This window comes from Macaca fascicularis, chromosome 10, assembly GCF_037993035.2.
Source record: "Macaca fascicularis isolate 582-1 chromosome 10, T2T-MFA8v1.1".
Lineage (NCBI taxonomy): Eukaryota > Metazoa > Chordata > Mammalia > Primates > Cercopithecidae > Macaca > Macaca fascicularis.
This window is the reverse complement of record NC_088384.1, coordinates 109051990-109075895: the sequence shown is the minus strand read 5'-3', so window position 1 is coordinate 109075895 and position 23906 is coordinate 109051990. Positions and strand designations below refer to the sequence as shown.

The 23906-nt window shown below is 42.3% G+C and overlaps 1 protein-coding gene across 4 annotated transcripts in view; it reads right to left on the bottom strand.

Moving 5' to 3' along the window:
- The window catches only part of TSHZ2 (teashirt zinc finger homeobox 2), a 507982-nt gene extending 490254 nt beyond the window's left edge, over positions 1-17728 (bottom strand). For all 4 annotated transcript variants that reach the window (XM_065523320.2, XM_015429981.4, XM_065523321.2 and 1 more), the window contains exon 1: positions 16763-17728. In XM_065523320.2, coding sequence (XP_065379392.1) covers positions 16763-16802 — 40 coding nt within the window. In that variant the 5' untranslated portion in view covers positions 16803-17728. The remainder of the gene's footprint in view (positions 1-16762) is intronic.
- Between the last annotated feature and the right edge of the window lie 6178 nt (positions 17729-23906).

Below are 23906 nucleotides of genomic sequence, written 5' to 3'. Positions count from 1 at the left end.
TCTTATGATGGAATATTACAAAGCACATAAAGATAAATTAGTTTTATATATATATGTAATTTGTATGTATATATATTAAAACCTATCATCTCTCTCTTTTTTCTATCTATCTATTTACTTGGATAGAGTCCACACATAAAGTAAAAAAAAAAAAAAAGCAAAAAAAATTGCAAAATATAGTGTGAAACTATTTACCCAATCTTTTAAAAACATATACAAAAGAATAATAATGCTTCTAGCAACATATACATGCATGTAAAACTATAAATAACAGAAGATATACCCACTAGATTTTTAATAGTGCCTATCTCTAGGGAGAGACTGAGAAAGGAAATAATAACTAAAATTTGTTGAATTCTTATTATGCACCAAGCACTGTTCTGAGTATGCAATAAGTATCACCTTTTTAAGTTCTCAAAATGCTCATGGAAGTAAGAACTCTCCTTATGCCTATTTTACAGGAGTGAGGCACAGAGAATTTAAGCTTGTTGTTCAAAGAATACTTAACTATTTGTAAAGTTTAATTATATCTGAAATTGATTGATCAAGTGAAATAAACTCATCTTATTTTTTTTTTAACAGTTCTTTCTCTCTTCTATTCCATCTGACTGACTTCCCACCCAATACTAACAGAGAAAACATTAATGTTAAAGACAATGAAACAGGATGATCATTTCATTCCATTTCTTATTAGATTAACCTCAAATCAGACGGCAAGGCAGTTTGCCAAACTTTGTTTTAACACAATGGTTTGTTTTACAATGTGACCCACTAAAAAGGAAATAAATAAACAAAATGTTAAAAAAAAACTTATCACCAACAATAACTAAAAACAATTGATTTTTTTTTTTGCAAGACAGATCCTATCATGATTTCTGGTGTAGACAGCATTTTCCCTCTCAGATAGAATCCCTTGAATTTCACGTTCACCTTTCTTATCCTATTATTTGGAGTACTTATTTAAGCATCACCTACAGTTAAATACTTACAAATACAAGATATCTTTTAGAGATCTTGACCATAAACCTGTGAAGGCAGCTTTTCATTTGCTAAAATAAATAACAGGGCAGTGTCATTGCATGCGTTCCATAATTTTTGATGGCCAGGAAGAGTCCTGGAGCCTACAAGAGATTTATGAGGAACAGATGAGCAGTGTCTGACTTAAGGACACATCCTCAGAGATGCTGTGGAGTGGGTGAGCATGATTCTTACTGAGACACCCCAGATGGACTGTGTTGGGGGTTTTCATGATGTTTTTCTACTTTTGTTTAGTGAAACAGGAATGGATTTACAAAAATGCCACCGTGGATAGCATAAGAGGTTTTAAAAGTCCTTTATTCTTTTTTTTTTTCTTCATAGGCTCAAATTTTAAAGATGGTGTTTGGGGATTTAAATAAGTAGGGATGATTTTTTTTTTTCTTCTATGACACAGTTGACTTACTTCAACCTGGGGAAACACTAAATTTCAGTTCATGGCCTTGGCCTCCGTGTATCCATACTAGACTGTGGAAGTTTATTTATGTGAGTCTGTGCTGTTAAGCATTGAATACTATGAGGAACAACAAAGCATAGTGTCTGAGAGCTTGGACTCTGATAGGTGGGCCTGGGCTTCAGTATCCTATCTAAAAGCTTGTCGTCATTTTAGTCATGCTCCTTGAAATCTCCAAAACTTACGTTTCCATATCTATTCAATTGGCCAATAATCATAGCCAGCTTATGGGATGTCTCAGGGAGAGACTGTGTATAAACAAACTGAATGTAGCCAGTGCTTGGTAAATGTTAAGTACAAGCTTAGTCCTTTTGGCTTAGTTGTTATATGAGTCAAGAAGTGGTAACCATTAAGATGATGACAGTCGTGATTAGTGTCATGTTCATCATCAGCACCATCATCATTTTTACCACATTCACCCATGGGGCACCGGTACTACATAGAAAGGGCTTGCAAGTCTGACTCAGGAAAGGAGATCAGGAAAGACAAAAGGAAATCAAGGAAGAATAAAAAAGAAGAGAAGTCATTGAAAAAGTATGAAAAAATATGAAACAGACAACAAGAAAGTAGAGGAGATTCCAAAAAATACAACCCAGGTTTTCTGCCCTCATTCTATAGAGTCTTCAGAATTGTAGGGTGTAAGAAATAAAGAATCAAGTCTGAGAGATCTCTTTTGCGTCTTTCTTGTTTCACTGATCTGGAACCCAGGTTGCCAGCTGGCTCCCAAGCAGACAAAGCCCTCTTAAATTATTTTCTGGATTGCTTGTCTTTCTCCTTCTTAATTGGAGACTTTTCTGGGCTCTGTTTCGTGCTGAGACCAGGTAGACGAATGCATAAATGCATGCGTTTCCTCGCTGTAACACAACAGAGAGACTTTTTATATTTACTAAAAGCCATAAGTGAAAATGGACCCCTCAAACAACTTTGAAACAACTTTTAAAATAGAAGTGCTTTGGCATTTTGGGGTAGGGGAGAGAGAAGGGAGAGAGAAGAGAGAGAGAGGAGAGAAAGAGTAGAAAAAAAGGAAACTTATATAAATTTTATGTACTTTTTCCTGTTATCCTGTAATTCAAATGGATTAATGTATATCTAATGTACAAATTCCTAGATTCATGGGCCTCATTCCCCTCCTATGGAATCAGAATCTCTGGGCTATAGGTCTGGAATCTGCAAATTTGCATTTTAGCAATTTCTCCAAGTGAGGAGTATACCAAATAAAGGTTGAGAACCACTCCTCTCTTCTGGATGCAAAACCAGGACATCATTCCCATTCCCTCCATATCTGCAAATTTTGGGGGGTAAGTAAAGACTTTCCTGAGCTTCCCGCTGATATCCTGGGAGAGGAGATTCCTTCAGATTTCCAAAGTTTTTGGAAGTTTTAATGAAAGCCTCTATCTTCTGGGGGTTTCTTGACAGCCCTTACTCACAGCTTCTTCGTGCGCCTTGCCCTGACCTGGCATTGTAGTATCCTCACATCATTCTAGCCCCTCTTCACAGCTTGTGCAACATCTTCCTGCCTCCTCCACACACACACACAACACACAACACACACGCACACACAACACACACACACAACACAACACACACACGCACACACAACACACACACAACACACACACATACAACACATAACACACACACGCACACACAACACACACAAACACACACACACAATTGGTTTTTTTTACATGTTTCTTTAAAACTATTCCTTCTTTTTTTCTTGCCCTAATTTTATTTTAAAACAAAAATTTATGTCATAGTCAATGAAAACCTCATATCATTTGCTATGCATTAATGGTAATCAGACAATGAAAGTCTAAGATTATTATTATTATTTTTTGAGACGGAGTTTCACTCTGTCACCCAGGCTGGAGTGCAGTGGTGAGATCTCGGTTCACTGCAATCTCCGCCTCCTGGGTTCAAGCGATTCTCCTGGCTCAGCTTCCCAAGTAACTGGGATTACAGGAATGCCCCTCCATGCGTGGTTAATTTTTGTATTTTTAGTAGAGACGGGGTTTCGCCATGTTGGCCAGGCTGGTCTCAAATCCCTGGCCTCAGGTGATCTGCCGCCTAGGCCTCCCAGAGTGCTAGGATTACAGGCATGAGCCACCATGCCCTGCCCTAAGATTATTATTTCATTTATTTCTTTTTTCTTTTCTTTTTTTTTTTTAGATGGAGTCTTGCTCCACTGCCCAGGCTGGAGTGCAGTGGCATGATCTCGGCTCTCACTGCAACCTCCACCTCCCAGGTTCAAGCGATTCTCCTGCTTCAGCCTCCTGAGTTCCTGAGTAGTTGGGATTACAGACGTGTGCCACCTCGCCCAGCTAATCTTTTGTGTGTGTGTGTGTGTGTGTTTAGTATAGACGGGGTTTCACCATGTTGGTCAGGCTGGTCTTGAACTCCTGACTTCGTGATCCATCTGCCTTGGCCTCCCAAAGTGCTAGGATTACAGGCGTGAGCCACCGCGCCTGGCTATTATTTCATTTCTTTACTGGATATCTTTGCTTGCTAAAGTCTCTGAATCTGAGGTCTGCTCTTTCTGACAAACAAAGGTGAGAGGTGTTAAAAATAGGCTATTATCAAAGACTTTCTCTTGACTTACCAGAGGCATTGAAATAGTATTGTAGAAGGGACATTACTTTCACTACATGACTCAATGCTGCTTAATCTACACTAATGGTAGGAAAATGCTTATTGGGATAACTCTGGCTTAAATAATGTTCAAGGATGGGCTTGCTTCCTCATTAAAACTGCATCATTGGAGGTGATGGTTTGAGTCACTGCTCGCTAACCCTTCCCCCTAGAGACATGCTTTTGGCTCCTTGGGTTTTCTCATTTTAACTCCTAAGCACCACGTCACCACCATTCACTCCTTCAAATAATATTTATTGAGCACCATCTATGTGCCAGGTCTCGTGGACATGAAAGCAATGAGACACAACATCTGCCCTTCAAAGTCCATAAGGTCAGAGTCATGGTGATGATTTTAATAATTTAACATTTATTGAGCACTCACTGTATGCAAAGCACCATTTCAAGTGCTTTACTGGTATTAATACTTGACTTCTCCCAACTACCCAGAAGGGGATTTTATTATCCCCATTCTACCAATAAGGAAATCAAGGCATGGAGAGGATTATTAACTTGTTAATAGAATAACTACAATGTATTGACCACTTACCATGTATGCACCATTCACCATTTTCTTCATTGCAAATACCACAGTGTTAAGCGTATCATCTGGTTTATCTCAATTAATCCTCATAAAAAACCCTATGACATGAGTCCTTTTATTAGGTCTGTTTTGCTAATGAGAAAACAAATTCTGGGAAGCAAAGATGCCCGAGGTCACACCAAGATGAAATAATCGTTGGAGAGAAATGGAACCCATGCCTGTCTCTCAGACTCCAGGATCCATCCCCTTACCCAGGGACTGAGTTGTCTAATGGGGTTGGAGAAATACGTGAAGAAGCCATTCTAGGACTCCAGGAAATGTGCTTGGAAAAGTGTGGCCGATTCTAGAATGTATGCAGCTTCCAACACTTTTCTTGGTTTCCACTTTGGCCCAGAGAACGATAGACTGACAATCTGCAGTAAGACCCTTACATATAACTGGAGGAGAAAAATAGAAGACAGAATTAGAGAAAATATTCATGGCTAACCTAGTCTGATTTTTCCTGTACAGCTTTCAGTAGACGCCTCTTTTTCACTCGCACCTGTCTGCGACCTTGTGGTCTCTCTTCGGACCACTGCCGTGGCTCCTCCGCCATCGATCTGGTCCAACTCTGCACAGCCTTTGACTGCATTGATGTAGACGCCTCTTGAGTGGTTGCTCGCAACCTGGGTCCCTGATAAATCGCAGGGCAGCCAGAGGACCCTATCAAACCTAAGTCAGATCCTGACTCTGCTCCTGAACCATCCGACGCACCCCACCTCGGTGACAGCCCCAGCCCCTTGCTTGCTTATCCTTACCCTCCCTGCTCACCCTCCCCGTCTGCTCCGGCCACCCAGCTTCCCAGCTGCTCCTCCTGTTCGTCCCAGTAGCTCTAGCCCTGGATGTTCAGCTGTGCCCGTCACTGTCTTCCTCCAGAGAGGGGCAGTTTTCTTCCAACCTCTTCACTCCAGACCCGCTGTCAGTATCACTTCCGCAGACGGGGACCTTTCCTGACCATCTTATTCAAAACAGCCACTTCCTGTCATGATCTACCCCTGCAAACACCCTCTGCAGACATCAGACCCTGACACATGGAACTGTCTGCTGGCTGGTCTCTGGTCTGCCCTCCGCACTCAATGTAAGCTCCAGGAAGGCAGGCCCTTTGTCATTCGGATGTCAGGCTTCAGTTCCAGCGCCTCCTACAGCGCCTGGGACACAGCCACAGCCCCCCTCCCATCATCACACTTGTTCATAAAGGTCCTAAGGCAGGCGGCAGAATCTCCCCCGTGCTCTCCAGGATCCCAAATCTCTTTGTCCTAAGATACATCTTAACAGGCAGCAGCCAGCTTCCCTTCTTCCTGCTCTCAGGCACTTATCTGGAGGTGACAATTAAAAAGTGAAGAAGGCGTTACCAGGAAACAGCCGTAGCCTATTCCCATTAGCTTAACAACCCCTAAGCTGTGCCGCCTGGCGCCTGAGGGGATAAGCGCGGGTTCCCCGTGGGGTAGGGGCAGAGTTGTCAGGTCCTGGGGGACTGGGAGCACCTGGAGAGCGCAGGCCAGGAAGGCACTTGGAGAGGGCGCAGGGAGAGGCTGAACCTCAGGGTCAGAAATGAGGACCCTCCACCCCTTCCCCTCCATCCATGTTCTCAGCAAGCACTGTCTAGAAGATGAATGAACAATATTTACCGCGCAAAGGTATACCACTGCCCTTCAATCGAAGGCCCATGACACGATGAGCAAAATACAAGATTAAGACGAAAACCATCGTCTTTTGGTCATGAATAGTTTCTAATTTGAAACATATTCTAAGAACAGCTAGGATTTGCAATTGGTCCAGAGGTCTGCTAGAAGTTTTAGACCTATGAAAGAGATCCTTATACTTGAAAGTAATTAATTAGTATACAAAGCAATACACGAATGAAAGTATTCATTCATTTCTTTACACTTTCATTTATTCATTCATCAGGAAATATTTGGTTGGTGCCTAATACGTGCCAAGGACTAACTCATGTGCCTAGATTTCTCTCAGAATTCCTGCAGAAAAGAAAACGCAATTAAGTGCAAGAATAAAAAACATTCATTTGTGAGGGGGATCCCAGTTAAAGACTGGGCCCGCACCAAGAGTTTTATATGCGGCACATAATCGAATTATCACAAGTAAAATGTGAGGTGAGCAAAATCCTTATCCCCATCTGACAGATGAAAACGCTGAGGTGCAATGAGGCGCAATGAGGCGAGGAAACTTGCTTCTGAGTGCACAGCTGGCTGCAGTTGGACCCCAGGTCTGCTTGACTCTTAATGATGCCTTTCCACAGCCTCGCCATGTCATCCATCACAGCACCAATCTCTCTATGAAGGCTGGGAATGTGTTTTTATCTCCAGCTGCCACCTCTATCATCCTAAGCATCCTACTCACCATCACTAGGGCTGGGTAAGTAGACCAAGAGAGCAAACATGCCCAAGTCCATCATCACTTTTGAAATACAAACAGGGCCTATGTTCAACTAATAACCGAATCAGATCACATCACCTCCATAGGCCTTTGGCATTTCCTCCTTCCTCTGCCTGGACTGCTTCTCCCAGCCTTGTGCTTGGCTAGTCTCTCACTTTTTTTCAGGTCTGATCAGATCACCACTTGAGAAATAGCTCCCCTGACCACTCTCTATAACATGACAACCCTCCATCACTCTCTACCCCGTGAAGCCAGGTTTATTCTTATGAAATGCAATTAGGACTATTCAATATAGTGTTATATATTTATTTGTTTGGCACCTTTTTCGGCTTGCCCACAAGAATATTAGCTGTGTGAGGGCAGGGCCATCTCTATTCTTGTCTACTTTATTTCTGCAGCACCTAGAACAATACCTGGCACATAATAGATGCACAGCCAATATTTGTTGAACGAATGAATGCATGTACATACATATGAAAGAACATCCCTTAAAGAGACAACTTCAGATGAGAGGAGTTGGCCTGAAGATTCTATCTGGAGATACCGCAAAAGGCAGCATCCTCCGTCTAGGCTCTCAATTTACCCCCATAACTTTAGACATCACAATAGATGCAGGGGGAGAATAGTAAGACTGAGGGTTCCTCCTTGGGTCCTTCCTGGCAATTTGCTATGACTATTCTACATAAACGATCATAGTACATTAAATGCATGGGCCTTGGAAGCAGAAAGAACTGAGTTTAAAACGCAGCTTGGCCACTGCACGACCTTGAATGAGTTATCCTGCAACTTATTCAGATTCTCATCAGTAAAAGAGGGATTATACTCGAAAATTATAAGGAACAGGACTCAGCCCAGATGTCCCCTCCTCTGAGAGGTCTCCCCTGACCATTCACATCTCTGTTGTCCCAGCTCCTGCTCTCACAATTTTGCTTTTATAAAGCTATTGTCATCACGAAGCTTTTTTCTATACTGAAATTATCGTTTGCTTTATAAATTTGTTTGTATATTCTCTAGCTTCCCCCACTTGGAGTGCAAGATCCCAGGGATCATCTCCATCCTATTCACCTCCAGGTCCCAAGTAGTAGAACAGCATCTGGCACATAGTAGGAACTCAAGAAATAACTGCCGTGTAAACGAAGAAATGTAAACATATAAAGCCCTTGGTATGTAAAAAGCCCTTGTCTAGTGGCAGGTATCATTGTTACCGTTGTTATCGTTGTTGGTGGTGCTATAAATTCTATTTCTTGGGAAAGAAACATTTTTTTTGAGCTGGTGCCGGACTCCAAACAGTCCAGCGTGAGTCTGCCTCAGGAGAAGAGGTTAAAACATTACTTAGCCATTGTGTTTGCAGGCTTACAAATCAAAACGCATCCATATCTGGTTTCTTTCAAGCCCTGGACCCCTTGTTCTATGATAATTGGTAAGTTGCTTATTTCCCGGTTAATATAAATTTTCCATGGTCTGGTTATTCAGGGTAAAGGCACACCGTTCCCTCGTATCCCTGTGGCGCCTAACAGTTTCAGCACACTTTCTCAGCCCTCATCTGATGCAATCCTTTCCACACACCTGGAACATATAAAGAACTCCGATTGCCCCCATTTTATAGATCAGAAAGTGGAAGGCAGAGATTTGAGCAGCCTGCCCAAGTTTACACGGCCGAACAAGAACTAGACCTAGAAACTTGAACGTGAATCAGTCTGACTCTAAAACCTCACATTCTTATCCGGAGAGTAAGGTTTATCTCTAGAGCTTGCCTGGGGCTAAATAACTAGCACAGGGCAAGCCTGCAACCAGAACCCAAGTCACTCCCCCTTACTCCGCTGTTCCATCCACAGTCTCAAATCTAATCCCAAGGGGGAAAACAAGAAGAAGCACTCAGCAGTGTACCCAACTTTCTAATAAAGGAAAATAGCCAAAGGCAATTCTGATATCAAACGCATTTATGGCTTTTCGTTTTGGCATTTCTTCTGTACCAAATGGTACCATACGCATAGAATAGATTTGACTCTTCTCTACAGCATCATCTTGGCCCAGAAGCTATTCATATCTCTCTGGGGTATAAAAGAGAGGCTCCTAAATACATAAAAAATTCCAAGGATCTGATAAATTGAAGTGATTTAAAGTAAACCCTGTGTAGTTTATACAGAGATATTTAAATGCCACTGCTCTCACTTACACAAGTCATTTTTCCCCTATAGAAGACCTTGACCCTCTGTCTCATTTTTGTATCTCCCATGTCACCAGATTTCATGGATTTTTCATGATCCAGTAAAGCATTACGGAAGTTTCTTTCAAATTCATTACAAACACAATGGCTGCTGCCAACTCTGTTTTTATCTCATTCTGCCCTTCATAACTATTTTCATGAAAAACAATAACTGTATTCTACCCACATTAATATCTAAACTATATAATTTCCATAGAAATGGCTTAGATATGGCTTTAAGAAGAAAGCTCACGGGTGATTTTAGAGTATTCCTTCAGTTCTGAAATCACTCAAGTAATTAAGACCAGTGATCTTAATTTTTGTACTAACAAACTGTAGAATGCTGGCCTTTTTTTTTTTTTACCCCACCTTAGTGTCTACCAGCATTGCGGAAACATGAGGCCTGTCCTTTATCATAAATGGACACTATAGCTTTTCAATTAAATTAGTCTTTGGAGAGAGATGCAAAAGAGCTAAAAAGCTCCTTAAAAAATCTTCCCTGCTTCACCGCTTCTCATTTGCCAAGAAGAGATGTTTAGTTAAAATGCAATACTGTTGTCTTCTTATCCTGCCGCAACAAAGTTCTCTCGATCTTGAACCCTGAGCTGGCTATCTTATAAAGATTCCTGAGGTTTTTCTTTTGGTTTGCATGCCCACATTTGGTTTTCTGAAACAATTTTTAAAAAAGGGTTGTGTAATACAGTGTCTTAACATCTGTGTGTCCAGAGAGAGTTTCATTAGACCCTGCTTCAGGCTGGGGTAGCAGGTAGGGGGATACTGAAATTGTTTTTTAAATAACACAGGTAGAAAGAAAGTTCTCATTCAGATGAGCAGAATTCAAGACAAATGCTTTCAAATATGATCCAGGTATTTCTTCCCCCCATGTAATTTCTCTAAGCTCATTATCTCTAAAACTTTTGCATTGTGCGTTTTCCTGTTGTTATGCGTAGCTAAATAATACTGATATATTAATAATAGGATTATCTTGCTCTGCCTCCTGAATTTTAATTTCTAAAATTTTAAATAATTGTAGGCATTACTTCAGCATTCCAGAATATTTGAGGGTGCCCAAAGGATGTCTTTTTCTATGGGGGAAATGCAAAAAATGGAGGGGGGCAACAACTGAAAATTCCAAATTGCCATTTTAATGACTTGCAAATGCCTCCAAATTATTGAATCATTTCATTCATGGAGTTTGCTTTGGAAACAAATATATCGGCAATTCCCACTTGCATCTCAGGTTTCTCCTCTGTGTGTCTGTGTATGTACATAATGTCTTTGAACGGACCTCAGTCTGATACCCTCGGACAAAATAATTTCTCGGACAAAATGAGCAATATGAATCCGGCCACGCTGCTAGAGACGCTCCCCATTCATGTTCAAGTTCAAGTTGAAACTATATGTTTGCAGAGATGCTTTCTCATTAGTTTGCAGACCTAGACTAGCAGGGAACAGTTGGGCTCTAAAGTCTCTAATTTTTATTACAATGTCTTAAAAATCTGATGTATCTTGAAATCCACTTTAAATGCTATCTCTATACGTTCTTCTCAGAAAAAGTTCCCAAAACAAGCGAATGAAAGGTCAGTAGGAGGGGAAAAAAAGAAATTATAAAGCCAGCGAAAATAGTGTTACATGTTAGAGGCATGTAAATAGATGGTGTTTTTTTCTTACTGTAATATTCAGGTAAGCAAGCAAGCACTCTCCACTTTCTTGTGTGGTTAGAATGACTAAATTCCTCCTGTAATCAAAGAACTGCTTGCCAAAGATCACCCGAAGGAACGTGAGAATTTCTAACTTTAAACAGAACTCATAAAACTTTAAAAAAAATTTAAAAATACCAATTGTTACAAATTGCTGAAAAATGAATATAAAAATCTATTCTGGGGTAAGCAGACTCTATAAAGATAGAAGGATAAGCTCTCCCTGATTACAGACTACAGTAAAAGATAGTCTGTATTTATCACAACATTAGAAAATTAAAATACATTTCTCCCAAAGAAATAAAAATATAAAAGCGTTCTCAACTTGCGAAGCAATAACATTATTTGTGTGCCAGGCTTCTTTTAATACCACTGTGATTTTTTTAATAAAAGTCGTTCAGTTTGATTGTAATTAAATATGTAATGAAAAAGCACTGCTTCAGGGAAGCGATGCAAGACACTCTCTAACTGTTAGTTTAATGTATTTCCAACTGACTTTGCATCAAACAAAAATGATACTCTGTGTATGCCTGGTCTTAATATAGAATTTGTTCGGCAATTTCTGTGTTTTTTAAAGGGGACATGGGTAGAAGCAGGCATTGCCTTTGAAATAGTGGCTGAGTCTTCCCAGACCATGGCATTCCCAAATAAAATTGATAGTATAAATACAGTGATGGAAGGGAAGGTCGACTTTGGACATTTACCTCCTGTCAGCTAATTACAGGCACAGCACAAACATGACCAGGGCCTAGGTTTTCTTCTTGGTTGACTTCCTAAGTCAGCTGCAGTGACGAACAGTGAGGCATCATTTCAATGGCTTTAAAAAACGCCAGGTTCAGTCTGTGCCCCCACCCCCATCACCAAAACCTGCTCAATGGACAGCACAATTCCCAAGGCCCTGGGAAGAGAAACAAATCGACTCAGATATTATCCTTTGGAGAAATTCCATCAAATAAATGAGAAATCAGCTGGGATGAAATGAAAGCATAAACCTCCGTTGGAGACTATGAGAAAGGTCAAGCTGCTTCAGGGACAGACCTCCTAAAGATACTTGGGAGATATTTCTTGGGTGTTAAGCATTCCCAAAGTGTAGCAATAGAATGGGCAACTGGGAGATAAGGAAATATAAAGTGGAAGAAAAAAACGTAGACTGTTTCTGAGGAATATTTCTCCCCTCCCCAAAAGTAACCTTCAACATTCAAACTCTTAAGCCTCAGAGAAGATTTTCATTGTCAAGAAGTTTCCCAGACGCCCTACTCCCTTATATAGTTTCTACTAGAACTCTCTGTCACTTGTAATCTGCTGATTAGGGTTAACGTATTGTGTCCTGATATGGCAGATTAAAAATGAAATCAATAAATGCCTAAAACAAATGGGCTTTTGAGATGTCCTATTCAATCTGAGTCTTTAAGGGTGAGGTGAGAGGTGGAGGAAGGAAATCAGGACGCGGGGTGGGAAAAGGACCACTTAAGCAATCAATTTCCATCCAAAATATTGTGTGGACCAAGCGATTTCAAGGTATCTATCCTTCCTTTTTCAAAGATCTGCCTTAAGTAACCAGAATGGCCAAAAGAGTTTGTGCTGCTGAGACCCTTTGGGGTTTATTGCGTCCATGCGTGTGTGTGTGTTTGTGTGTGTGTGTGTATTTTTCCATTCATTTGTTAAAATCATACTTTTGGGCAAGTGAAGGAATCCATCGCATGAGATATTTAAATATTCAAGATGTGAACTTGTCTTTCTGAAGGATATTTAAACAAAGTGAGGGAGCCAGGGGCCCAAATCTACTCGATTCCTAGTCTCTTGAATCCTGTCCTACTTGACAGTAAATTGAAGGTAAACTTTGCCCTGAGCTGCCTGTCCCCTCCCTCCATCCTGTTGGTTGTGATTTCTGGGACCTCACCCGTGAATTCAGAGTCATCACTATCGAGAGGTGGAAAAGAGATCTCTGAGGTCATTTCTGCTCTGTTGCAGTGTTCAGAGTTGTCCCCGCTGACTATGTTTCCCATGTAAATAACCTATGTTATTAAGGTGCAAATTGCAACTTTTAAGTAATGATTGCTAATAGTCTAATGTTTACTGCCACACAAGGACATTCATGAAAACAAAATCTGCATTATTCATCTCCATATTAAATAAACAAAATAAATTGAGGGAGCTGTTCTTTCTTGCAAGACTCTCCTCAGATCTGGGTGATCAGAAAGCCTCTAAGAGTCAGCGAGAAGGAAACATCTAATTGCTTTGGGTGGGCAGGGGCAGAATCCTATAACTTACATATATAGTAGATATGCACAAGATATGCTCACAAAAGATTTTGTGTTCTATTGCAATTGGCTGTCATTAATATAAAAACAGTTCAGGATGGTGAAATAAAATATGTATTTTATATGCGTGCACACAGAGGCTGAGATAGGCTGTAGAAAATCAAGAGTTAGATTATAAGTCTACAATTTAAAATTTTTAACCACTCTGCATCCTGCAAAATGCAAACAAATCAAAACCCCGTTCTGTTTTATTTTACTTTCCTGCCATTTTCTCTATCTTCCTTGAAATGCATAGAAGGGAAAAATGCTGGTACTGAATCCCGCAATATTTTCAGGTAATAGTGGATGCATTTTAATGGTGAGTGAAATATCCATCCAAGGAAGCAAGCATGCACACACAACACAAACCCCTGGGGTACTGTAGGCTGCTTTCTCAACTTTTTTTTTCTTGCCCTAAGTAATAGTATGGTGGAATAGCATAGCTTAAGAAAGCCAGGAAGAATGACATTTCAGAGGGAAATACTCTGATTTAGCTATTTCCTTAAAGAGAATTGTCCCCTCACATCCCTTCCCCCTGAAGGGGGAGGAATATAACAAATAAAGACTAAAATTCCTCATCACTTAAAATATCATGCTGTTTATTCTGTTTAGATACCTGCTTTAGTAGAAAGTTCTGTAATTGATTCCTTGAAACATGGAACTTAAAATTAATAATACAAAGAAATCAAATTGCCTGGAACAGTTCTTGGGGAAAAAGAGCGCTCCGAGAGAGCCTCAGCTCTGATCCACTCACAGGCTTTTTCTATCTCCCATTATTCATTAATCAAGCTAGAAATCAAGCTTTCAACATCAGTCCTTGGGTGTAATTACTTACAGTTGTGCATTGTGTTTAATTCTAAGCAGTGATAAAAGTTAGTATGGCCATAATCTTAGAACCCACCTTCTCCCCTTCCCTGGATGTTAACTGGCTACAGAACCCCAAAGTGGCTAACTTTACTTGTGAATAACCACTTCAGCTGAAATAGAGTACGGCATTGATGACCTTAGCTGAAAAGAAGAAACACTGCATGAAAAACTGTCTCCTCTATTAATATGTGAGCAAATAAATAAGGTAAGAGGGCCCTCACTGTGTACGAAATGAATTATCCTCTTTCAGCCTAAAAAGGGTTTCCCCTTCTGGTGAAAATAATAAGAATCATACAAAACAAACATACAAAGACAGTAGGAATATAATAGGCCAGAAAACTGAAACTCTAGTTATAAGTTTCTAACACACACACACACACACACACCCCAATAAGCTAGCCAGCACCAACAGATACAGTTTAATGAAAAGGACCTAATTTAAATAATGTGATACAGTGTTATGTTACGTACACCTGGATCCTTATCGATCGGAGGATAATTATAATCAAAGTCGAGCAATTCTGAGCAATGCACTTTTTGTAATGAGCTTACTAAAGGAGACATGTCCAGTCATTCTGGTAATTTAAATTACTGCCTAGTCGTTGATAGTCTTTACCGGAACAACAAGAAAAAAAAAAAAAAGAGTAATTTTCAGGGCAGTATCACTTCTTGCTGGACGGTAGCCCAGGGTTCTCTTTCGGGACAACAATAAGGATGTGATCTCTATAATGTAGCTACACTTAAACTTATGTTGCCAGAACTAGATGCAGCAGGCTCACTCTTCCTGGGTCTCAAAGGCCATTGAACACATTCACAGGCTGTCAGATTGCAAAGCAGCCTAAGTTTTAGGAAATAAGTGAGTTAAACGCAGAAAGAGACAACTTGTTTTCGAAAGAAGTAACTAGAGTTGAAAAAAGAAAACTTCACTGGTGAGGCGGGTTCCAAATATATGCCTCACTAAAAATAGTTTAATTATTTTGTTTTTAGGGGAACGATCAGAAAATATGTGAATCCACACTTTATCAATATTTCTGCATGCCACTCGAACCAACTTACAAACAGTTAGGGAAGCAATTCTGTGGTCAGAAGGAATGATAACTGTGGATATTTCGAAACACATATATTGCCATTTGGACCCGAATCAGGGGAGGAAGGAGGATGAGCTTGGTGGTTCAACACATTCAGACAAGGGATGCCCACTCTCCTCAGATTCCTAACTAACTTTGGATTTGTTCTAAGGGTGACTTTGCAAAGTTTATGAAAGTGTTCCACCAAACTTCTCGCTATGTTTTGCTAGAGGTGGAACAGAATGAAATGTGGAGGTGGGTCTGCAGAAGGCCGGCCTTACCTAATGTTGCCTAAATCAAGAGGGCAAAGACAGAGAGAGAGGAAAAAACAACTAAACGTAAGCTTTTTGCAAAAGCCCTGATTCGACTAAAGGACACAAAGAAATAAAAACGCCCACATTAAAAGCCAAACAAGATAATAATTGTGCATGTCTGGCTCTGAATGTAGAGGGCAAGGTTTGCGTCACTGGCACTCTGAGTTACCATGGTGAGTGATTTATTGATATATATCAAGAATGAATAGATCAAAGGCAGCGAGATGACAGGTGATCAATCAAATGTCAAATCAAAACTAGCAATCAAGTGGAAAGCTGATTTTTCAGTGGGTGGGTCTGGCAGAAGAAAAATGAACTTTCATATTACACTTCCGAGAAACAAAACCCCAGCATACTATTAAAAAAGCGATTAAGCAACCCCCCCACCAAAAAAAAAAAACAACCTTAGAAGGTCTATTGTACTGATCCATTAACCTGTTCTTATCTTTTTTAGGGGGCAGTAAGGATTCAGATGGACGGTTCTTACAGTACGAATCATTTCACAAAGTTTGCAACTCTCTAGGCAAAGAAAATCCAGAGCTGTTTAAATTTCTATGGGGAATTTCCCCCTCACAACCCCTTTTGCTTTTTTTGAGAGTAGGGAAATTGTTAATTAGATTTCCAAATATGGATCCTTTTAGAAAATATATGCAAAGATCCATCCATTTCCTGAGGGCACTTTGTCCACCTTGGTGATCAACGCTAAACTCCTATTGCTCGCCCCAAAGCCTGCCTGCAGCCCGAGTGTCGGATATGCCTCACACTTCAGCGCCCCAAGCCCCAGTGAGAGGAGACGCTGTCCCTGGAGGCCAGAAGCCACTGGCACTGACCACGCAGAGGGATGCAGGAGTGGAGGTGCTGTCTCCCTACTCCGCACCCCAAATCCTCAATCCGACTTTGGCCCGAGAGGCAAGAAACAGACTGGGAGAAAGTTAGGGGTGGGGTAGAGGGTGGAGGAAAGAAAGTTTAAGGAGGAAAGGCTTGGTGGGATAGCTCCCCCCAACCCAACCGGAGCTTAGAAGGGGAGGATTTGGGAGACCAGAGAAGGCGAGAGAGGACGAGGTTATTAGAGGGGCATCCGGCGCAAACTCCCCCGAAAAGCTTAAGTGGGTGGTGCCCCCGGGCACCCAGGGGCAAGGAGGGCGGGCGAGGAGCTCGGCGCACAGGGCAGCCCGGGCTGGGCAGCCCCGAAGCGGAGCCGTTTCTCTTACCTGCCGCCCGCTTGGGTGCCTGCTGTTTTCTCCTCGGCATCCTCTACTTCGCTCCAGTCCCACTTCTGGCGCCCCAGCCCCGAGCCGCGCGCCGGGGCCCGCTGTCTCTCTGGCCTCTCTGGGTCTCCTCCGCCTCTTGCCCGGTGGCTCCTAGGACGTCACTCGGCCTCTGTCCCCCTGACGATCCCCCCTGCAACTCCTCCACCACGGGCCAGAGACCCCCCTCTCTGGGTGGCAGACACGGGTGGCTTGCGCCGGCTGCTTTGAAGTAGAGGTTGGTTCTGCCTTGTTTGTTTGTTTGTTTTGGATTTTTTTTTTCCTCTCTCTTTTTTGTTTTTGCTTTTGGATTTTTTTTTTGTTTTTGCGTTTTTTTTGGTGACTGTTGAGACACTTGATTTCTTTATTAAACATCCAAGACCGGGTTCGGATGGAAGGGACGAGGGGCGCACACGCGCCACACGCACACTCGCGCGTAAAGATAAGGAAAAAAAAAAAAAGGCAATCCTGGGAAGGTAGTGGGTTTCTTCTTCTTTTTCTTCTTCTTCCTTCTCCTCTTTCCCTCCTCCTCCTCCTCCTCCACCTCCTCCTCCACCTCTTCCTTCTTCTCTTCCTCCTCCTCCTCCTCGCCGATCTCTATGGCGGATTCGTGCCGGGGGGGAGAGCGATCACTCACTGTAGGTTTGTGGCTGCTGTCAGATCCCCGTCTGTGAGTGATATGCGAGAGGACAGGAGCGGGTTTTGGAAAGACAGAAAATCTGGAATTCACTCACTCACACACACACACAGACACACACACAGACACACTCACACACGCACTCACACGCGCACGCACCCCCGCTTCCTCGCACACACACACTCACACCCCCCACATATGCACACACACACAAACACACACACACACCCTCGCACACACACACAAGACAGGGCGAGGCGATGCCAGCAAACATCGATCCCGCTGAACAAACTGAACATTAACAAACTCCTCCTCCTCCTCCTCTCCCCGCGACCTGATGACAGGGAGAAATTTACTCCCCAGCCGCAGAGCGCCAGGCAGCGGGAGCCTATTAAAGGGACAGCGTCCCGCCGGGGAGAGGGGCTGGGGGCGGGGGCCCGGGCGCGACGGCCCAGGCCCCTCCGTGCGCCCTCTCCGCCGGGGCGAGGGCGTGCCCACCGGGCGCGGGGACACCCCTCCGGGAGGAGGAAGGGGCGGGGGCGGGGGGAAAGGAGGTGAGGAGGGAAGGGGTGCGGGAGAAAAGGAGGCAGGGTGATGATGGCTGAACTCTGAAGCTGGGAGGCTGTGGAGGGAGATTCAGAGGGCCAGGTTGGCTGACCAGCAGGGACCATGCCCAATATTAGGAGAGGGAGAACTTAGGTTTGTTCGGGGCGGGGAAGGGGGAGGGGACCTTATCCGGTGAGGATCTGCATCCTCTAAGTCTTAACCTGCCCCCCAAAATGTCCTCCCCACGCCCCCCTCAATTTAGTGCCCCTGTCCCTCCCACCTTCTCGCTAATCAGTGGGTGGTCACAAAAACAAAAATCTCCCTTCTGCCTACTTTAAGGTCTAATCACATACTCCTCTTTTTGTTTCCTCTGAAGAATGTTTATTGAGCACCTACTATGTGCCTATTCTGGAGACACAGAGGCCACAGAGAAAGGGAAGGTGGTGGCCCTGTTGGTATTTATATTCTAACGGGGGAGTGCAGACAAGTGCCCCCCAGCTATCCAATCTTTGCTTAAATGTCCTCCTCTCCCAAAGGTCTACCTCAGTTAAAATATCACACACACACACGCACAAACTCCCTGTCCCATTTCTCCATTTGATTATTCCCCAGTGAGCTGATCCGTGTCGCACAGGTTATAGACAGTTTTCTATTCTGTTTATTGTACGAATTCCCCTCTTGAATACAAGCTCCAACGGGAGGAAGGATTTTTGCCTGTTTGTTCTATTACATTCCCAAGTGTTGGCAAAGCACAAGTCATACAGTAAGTGCCCAATAAAATATTCGTTGAATGAATGAGAAGTAAGCAAGCAAATAAACAGGATACTTTGAGTGATTCCCTCCATGAAGATGTTAAGCTGAGTGCTGTAATAGTGTCTAAGAGGGGGTGGGTGGCTCTAGATTCTAAGAAGGGGTGGGTGGCACAGTAGGAGATGGCATTTGAGCACAGAGAAAGATTGAAACGAACATGTGGTTATTGAGTTCTGCTATCGGCCAGGCACCTTTTGAGGTGTTGGGGACAGGTCTGTGAACAGGGTGAACCTAGACCCTGCCCTCAAGGAGTGCCCCTTCCAGTGAGAGGGAAAAGCAACTGAGGCATTTGATGCAGGCTGGGACTGGAGGTGTTCTTTTTTGCTTTATTATTATTTTTTATTTCAATAGCTTTAGGGGTAAATGTGGTTTTGGTTACATGGATGAATTGCATAGTGGTGAAGTCTGGGATTTCAGTGCACCCATCACCTGAGTAGTGTACATTGTACCCAATAGGTAGTTTTTCAATCCTCACCTCTTTCCCATACTCCTCCCTTCTGAGTTGCCAATGTCTGTGATACCTCTCTGTGTGCCTTTGCGTACCCATGCGTTAGCTTCCACTTATAAACAGAACATGCAGTATTTGGTTTTCCATCCTGAGTTATTTCACCTGGAATAATGGCCTCCAGCTCTATCCAAGTTGCGGCAAAAGACATTATTTTGTTCTTTTATATGGCTGAGTAGTATTCCATGCTGTGTGTGTGTGTATATATATGTGTGTGTGTGTGTGTGTGTACACTGTATGTGTGTGTATACACATATATACACACACATATATATGTGTATACACATATATACACACATATATATATATACACATATATATACCACATTTTCTTTATACACTCATCAGTTGATGGGCACTTATGTTGATTTTGTATCTTTGCAATTGTGCTGCAATAAATATGTATGTGCAGGTGTCTTTTTGACATAATGACTTCTCTTCCTTTGGGTAGATACCCAGTAGTGGGATTGCTGGATCAATTGGTAGGTCTACTTTTAGTTCCTTGAGAAATCTCCATATTGTTTTCTATAGAGGTTGTACTAATTTACATTCACACCAGCAATGGGTATAAGAGTTCCCTTTTCCCTACATCCACACCAGTATCTGTTGTTTTTTGACTTTTTGATAATGGCCATTCTGGCTAGGGTAAGGCAGTATCTCACTGCAGTTTTAATTTGTGTTTACCCTACGATTATTGATAGTGAACATTTTTTCATTATGTTTGCTGGCCATTTATCTGTCTTCTTTTGAGAAATGTCTATTCACATCATTTGTCCACTTTTTAATGAGATTATTTGTTGCTGCTGTTGTTGTTGTTGTTGTTTTTCCTTGCTGATTTGTTTGAGTTCCTTATAGATTCTAGATATTAGTCCTTTGTCAGATGCATAGTTTGCAAATATTTTCACCCATTCTGTAGCTTTTGAGGGCTTAGTCAGAAATTCTTTGCCTAAGCCAATGTCCGGAAGAGTTTTTCCTAGGTTTTCTTCTAGAATATTTATGGTGTCAGGTCTTATGTTTAAAGTCTTGAATTCATTTTGGGTTAATTTTTGTATATGGTCAGAGACAGGGAGAGTTTCATTCTTCTACATGTGGCTATCCAATTTTCCCAGCACCATTTATTGAATAGGGCAGGGGTCCCGAACCCCTGAACCATGGACTAGTACCTGTCCATGGCCTGTTAGGAACCAGGTGACACAGCAGGAGGTAAGCAGGGGGGAAGCAAGCATTACCGCTTGAGCTCCGCCTCTTTTCACTTCAGCAGGGGCATCAGACTCTCATGGGAGCTCGAACTCTATTGTAAACTGTGAATGCAAGGGATCTAGGTTGCACACTCCTTATGAGAAGCTAATGCCTAATGATCTGAGGTCAAACAGTTTTATTCCAAAACCATCCACCCTGCCCTGGTCCGTGGGAAAATTGTCTTTCATGAAACCAGTCCCTGGTTACAGAAAGGCTGGAGACCGCTGGAATAGACCTTTCCCCAACTTATGTTTTTGTATGCTTTGTCAAAGATCAGTTGGTTATAAGTATGTGGTGAAGGTGTTCTTAGGAGGGGCAATTACCCTGAACTTGGCAAAAGGAAGGATGGTTACCAGGCGAGCCTTCAAGGGAAGAAGTAAGTCAAAGCTGAGTCCTAAATCTAACAAAGGGGCAGGCAAAAAGGGACTCTGATACTGAAGCCCTTTATCAAAAAGACACGGCGTAAAGCTTCTGCTTCTGCATGAAAATCTCCTGAAGCCCTTGTTAAGATGCACCTACCTGGTCCTTGCCCTAGAACAAGATTTTCTACCCCAGGCCCCATTGACATTGAGGGTCTGATAATTCTTTGTTAGGAGGGGCTGTTCTGTTCAATGTAGGATGTTTAGGAACATCCCAGGTTTCAGTTGTGACAATGCAAACTGTCTCCAGATACTGCCCAATGTCCCCTGGGGAGGGGGGGTCAAAATCGCCCTTGGCTCAGCATCACTACCCTAGATCTTCTGAATCAGAAAATTCTGGATGAAGGCTTAGAGTTCTGCATTTTGAACATGTAACCCATCCACCCCTACAAGTGAACCTTCTGCTCACACCAGTTAGAAAACATCTGCCCCCAGAATGTTTGTTCTTTTGGAATCAGACATACTCAATGTTGTTAACTGTAAAGCCAAGGCAGGCTTGGATATTGATATAACTTAAGGGTTCAAGGGGTGACATCGTAATGGTGGCCGTCATGATGGGGTTTCAACTGTGCCTACTCCTCAGTACTCCTCCACCCACCATGCTCACCCCCACCCCGCCACCCCAGCAAGGCTCGCCCGGTCTGATCTGGAACACTTCCCACTACAACCCACCCACCTGCTTATGGGAAACTACCAGGTCTGACTAGTTCCATAAATATTTTTCTTAACAGTTCTTTGGGCTATATGACACTCAGTTTTCACTATTCTACTTGTCGCCACAAAGTGTTGTTGTCATTGTTTGCAAAGTGCTGTTTAATCATTTTTAACATCCCCACGCGCTTCTCCATCTCACATGTGTGGAACAAGTTGTTAACTCACTTGCCCTAAATCACCCAAAAGGCCCCCACCCATGACCAACTCCACCCAGTCCCAGCCTAGTCCTCAGGCAACTGAGGCAGAAAAAACCCAATTTCATAGTTGGCAATGTCAACAAAAATGGTATTAATTCTAATTACCCAATACACTTTTACAGAGCACTGTGCTAGGGACCATAGCCTATTGAGTAAAACCTCACAGCCCTGCAGTCAAGGAATCACCGTTCTGGGATCAGGGGGTACTGGTTTATAAGATCAGGAGGCCTGAACGACCGAGGAGTCAAGCTGCAGCAACCTCACCATGAAACCGCCATGCTCTGTGCAAGCCCCATGCCTGCTGGTGTAGTGTTTGCATTACATTCAGCCAGTTATTTCACAGACATCTACTGTGCCTGTTAGGTCTACCAGGCCCTGCCCCAGGCACAGCAGATTCTTGAATGCATAAGGTAGGATCCTCATCTTCAAAAAGTTTTGGATGTTATAATAATATCCCAAAGACTGGGAACTGAAAAAGAGGAAGTTTGGAAGCTGGGTCCAGCCTTGGAGACAATCAGGAAGGAAACGGGCAGGAGAAGATGACTTTGGATGACAGAATTTCCCTGAGGTTCTATCCAATATTCTTCTCAGAATTTTACATCCGCTCTCTCCTGGTTCTCAATAGCTGGTTATGTAATGTGGGGGACTTGTAACAATTCTGCAATACCTACTTTCTGGCTGGCTATTAACACGTTGTTGGATCCACATTTCTGAAGTGTTCTTTTATTAATTTGTATTTTTTCCTACTGTTACTAATAGTTAGCTTAGTTATCCACACAAATGGTTTTGGCTTACACCAGTGGGGTGTATAATGCAGTGGTACCCAGTGCTGTAGACAAGATGTTAAATAATATTGAATCACATAGTGAGAAAGTTATTCCTTTCAATTCTTTCAATATGACAAAATCTCCATTTTGTGCTAATGTCTCCTTCATACCTGATACTTACTAATTTCTATTTTTCAACAAAGATACCACAGATCTTAGGCTCAGAAGCTTGGGAGGGACAAGAATATCTAGCTAGACTTTTAAAAATGTTTTGTTTTCAAGCATATGAAAAAAAGCTCATCATCACTGATCATGAGAGAAATGCAAATCAAAACCACAATGAGATACCATCTCATGCCAGAATGGTGATTATTAAAAAGTCAAGAAACAATAGATGCTGGCAAGGCTGTGGAGAAATAGGAAAGCTTTTACACTGCTGGTGGGAGTGTAAATGAGTTCAACCATTGTGGAAGGCAGAGTGGTGATTCCTCAAGGATCTAGAATCAGAAATACCATTTGACCCAGCAATCCCATTACTGGGTATATTCCCAAAGGATTATAAATCATTCTACAACAAAGACACATGCACACGTATGTTTATTGCAGCACTATTTACAACAGCAAAGACTTGGAACTAACCCAAATGCCCATCAATGATAGACTGGATAAAGAAAATGTGGCACATATACACCATGGAATACTACGCAGCCATAAAAGAGAATGAGATCATGTCCTTTTCCGGGACATGGATGAAGCTGGAAGCCATAATTCTCAGCAGACTAACACAGGAACAGAAAAGCAAACACTGCGTGTTCTCACTCATAAGTGGGAGGTGAACAATGAGAACACATGGACACAAGAAGAGGAACAACACACACCGTGGCCTGTCAGGGGTGGGGAGCAAGGGAAGGGAGAGCATTAGGACAAATACCTAATGTATGAGGGGCTTAAAAACCTAGATGACGGGTTGATAGGTACAGCAAACCACCATGGCACATGTATACCTTTGTAACAAACCTGCACATTCTGCACGTGTATCCCAGAACTTAAAGTAAAAGGAAAAAAAAAAAAAAGAATTAAAAAAAGTTTTGTTTTTAATGCTTTTGATTTCGAGTTACCTTCTATTTTAGTAAAAGATCCTGCTCTCCTTGCATAAGAGCAATCTAAAGTTTAAACACATTTAGTGGAATTTTAAAAATAAGTATATTTAAGGAACAATAGAGAGTAAAAAGTGATTCAGGTGGGATGTGGAAATGGCAAAATGTGAAAAAGAT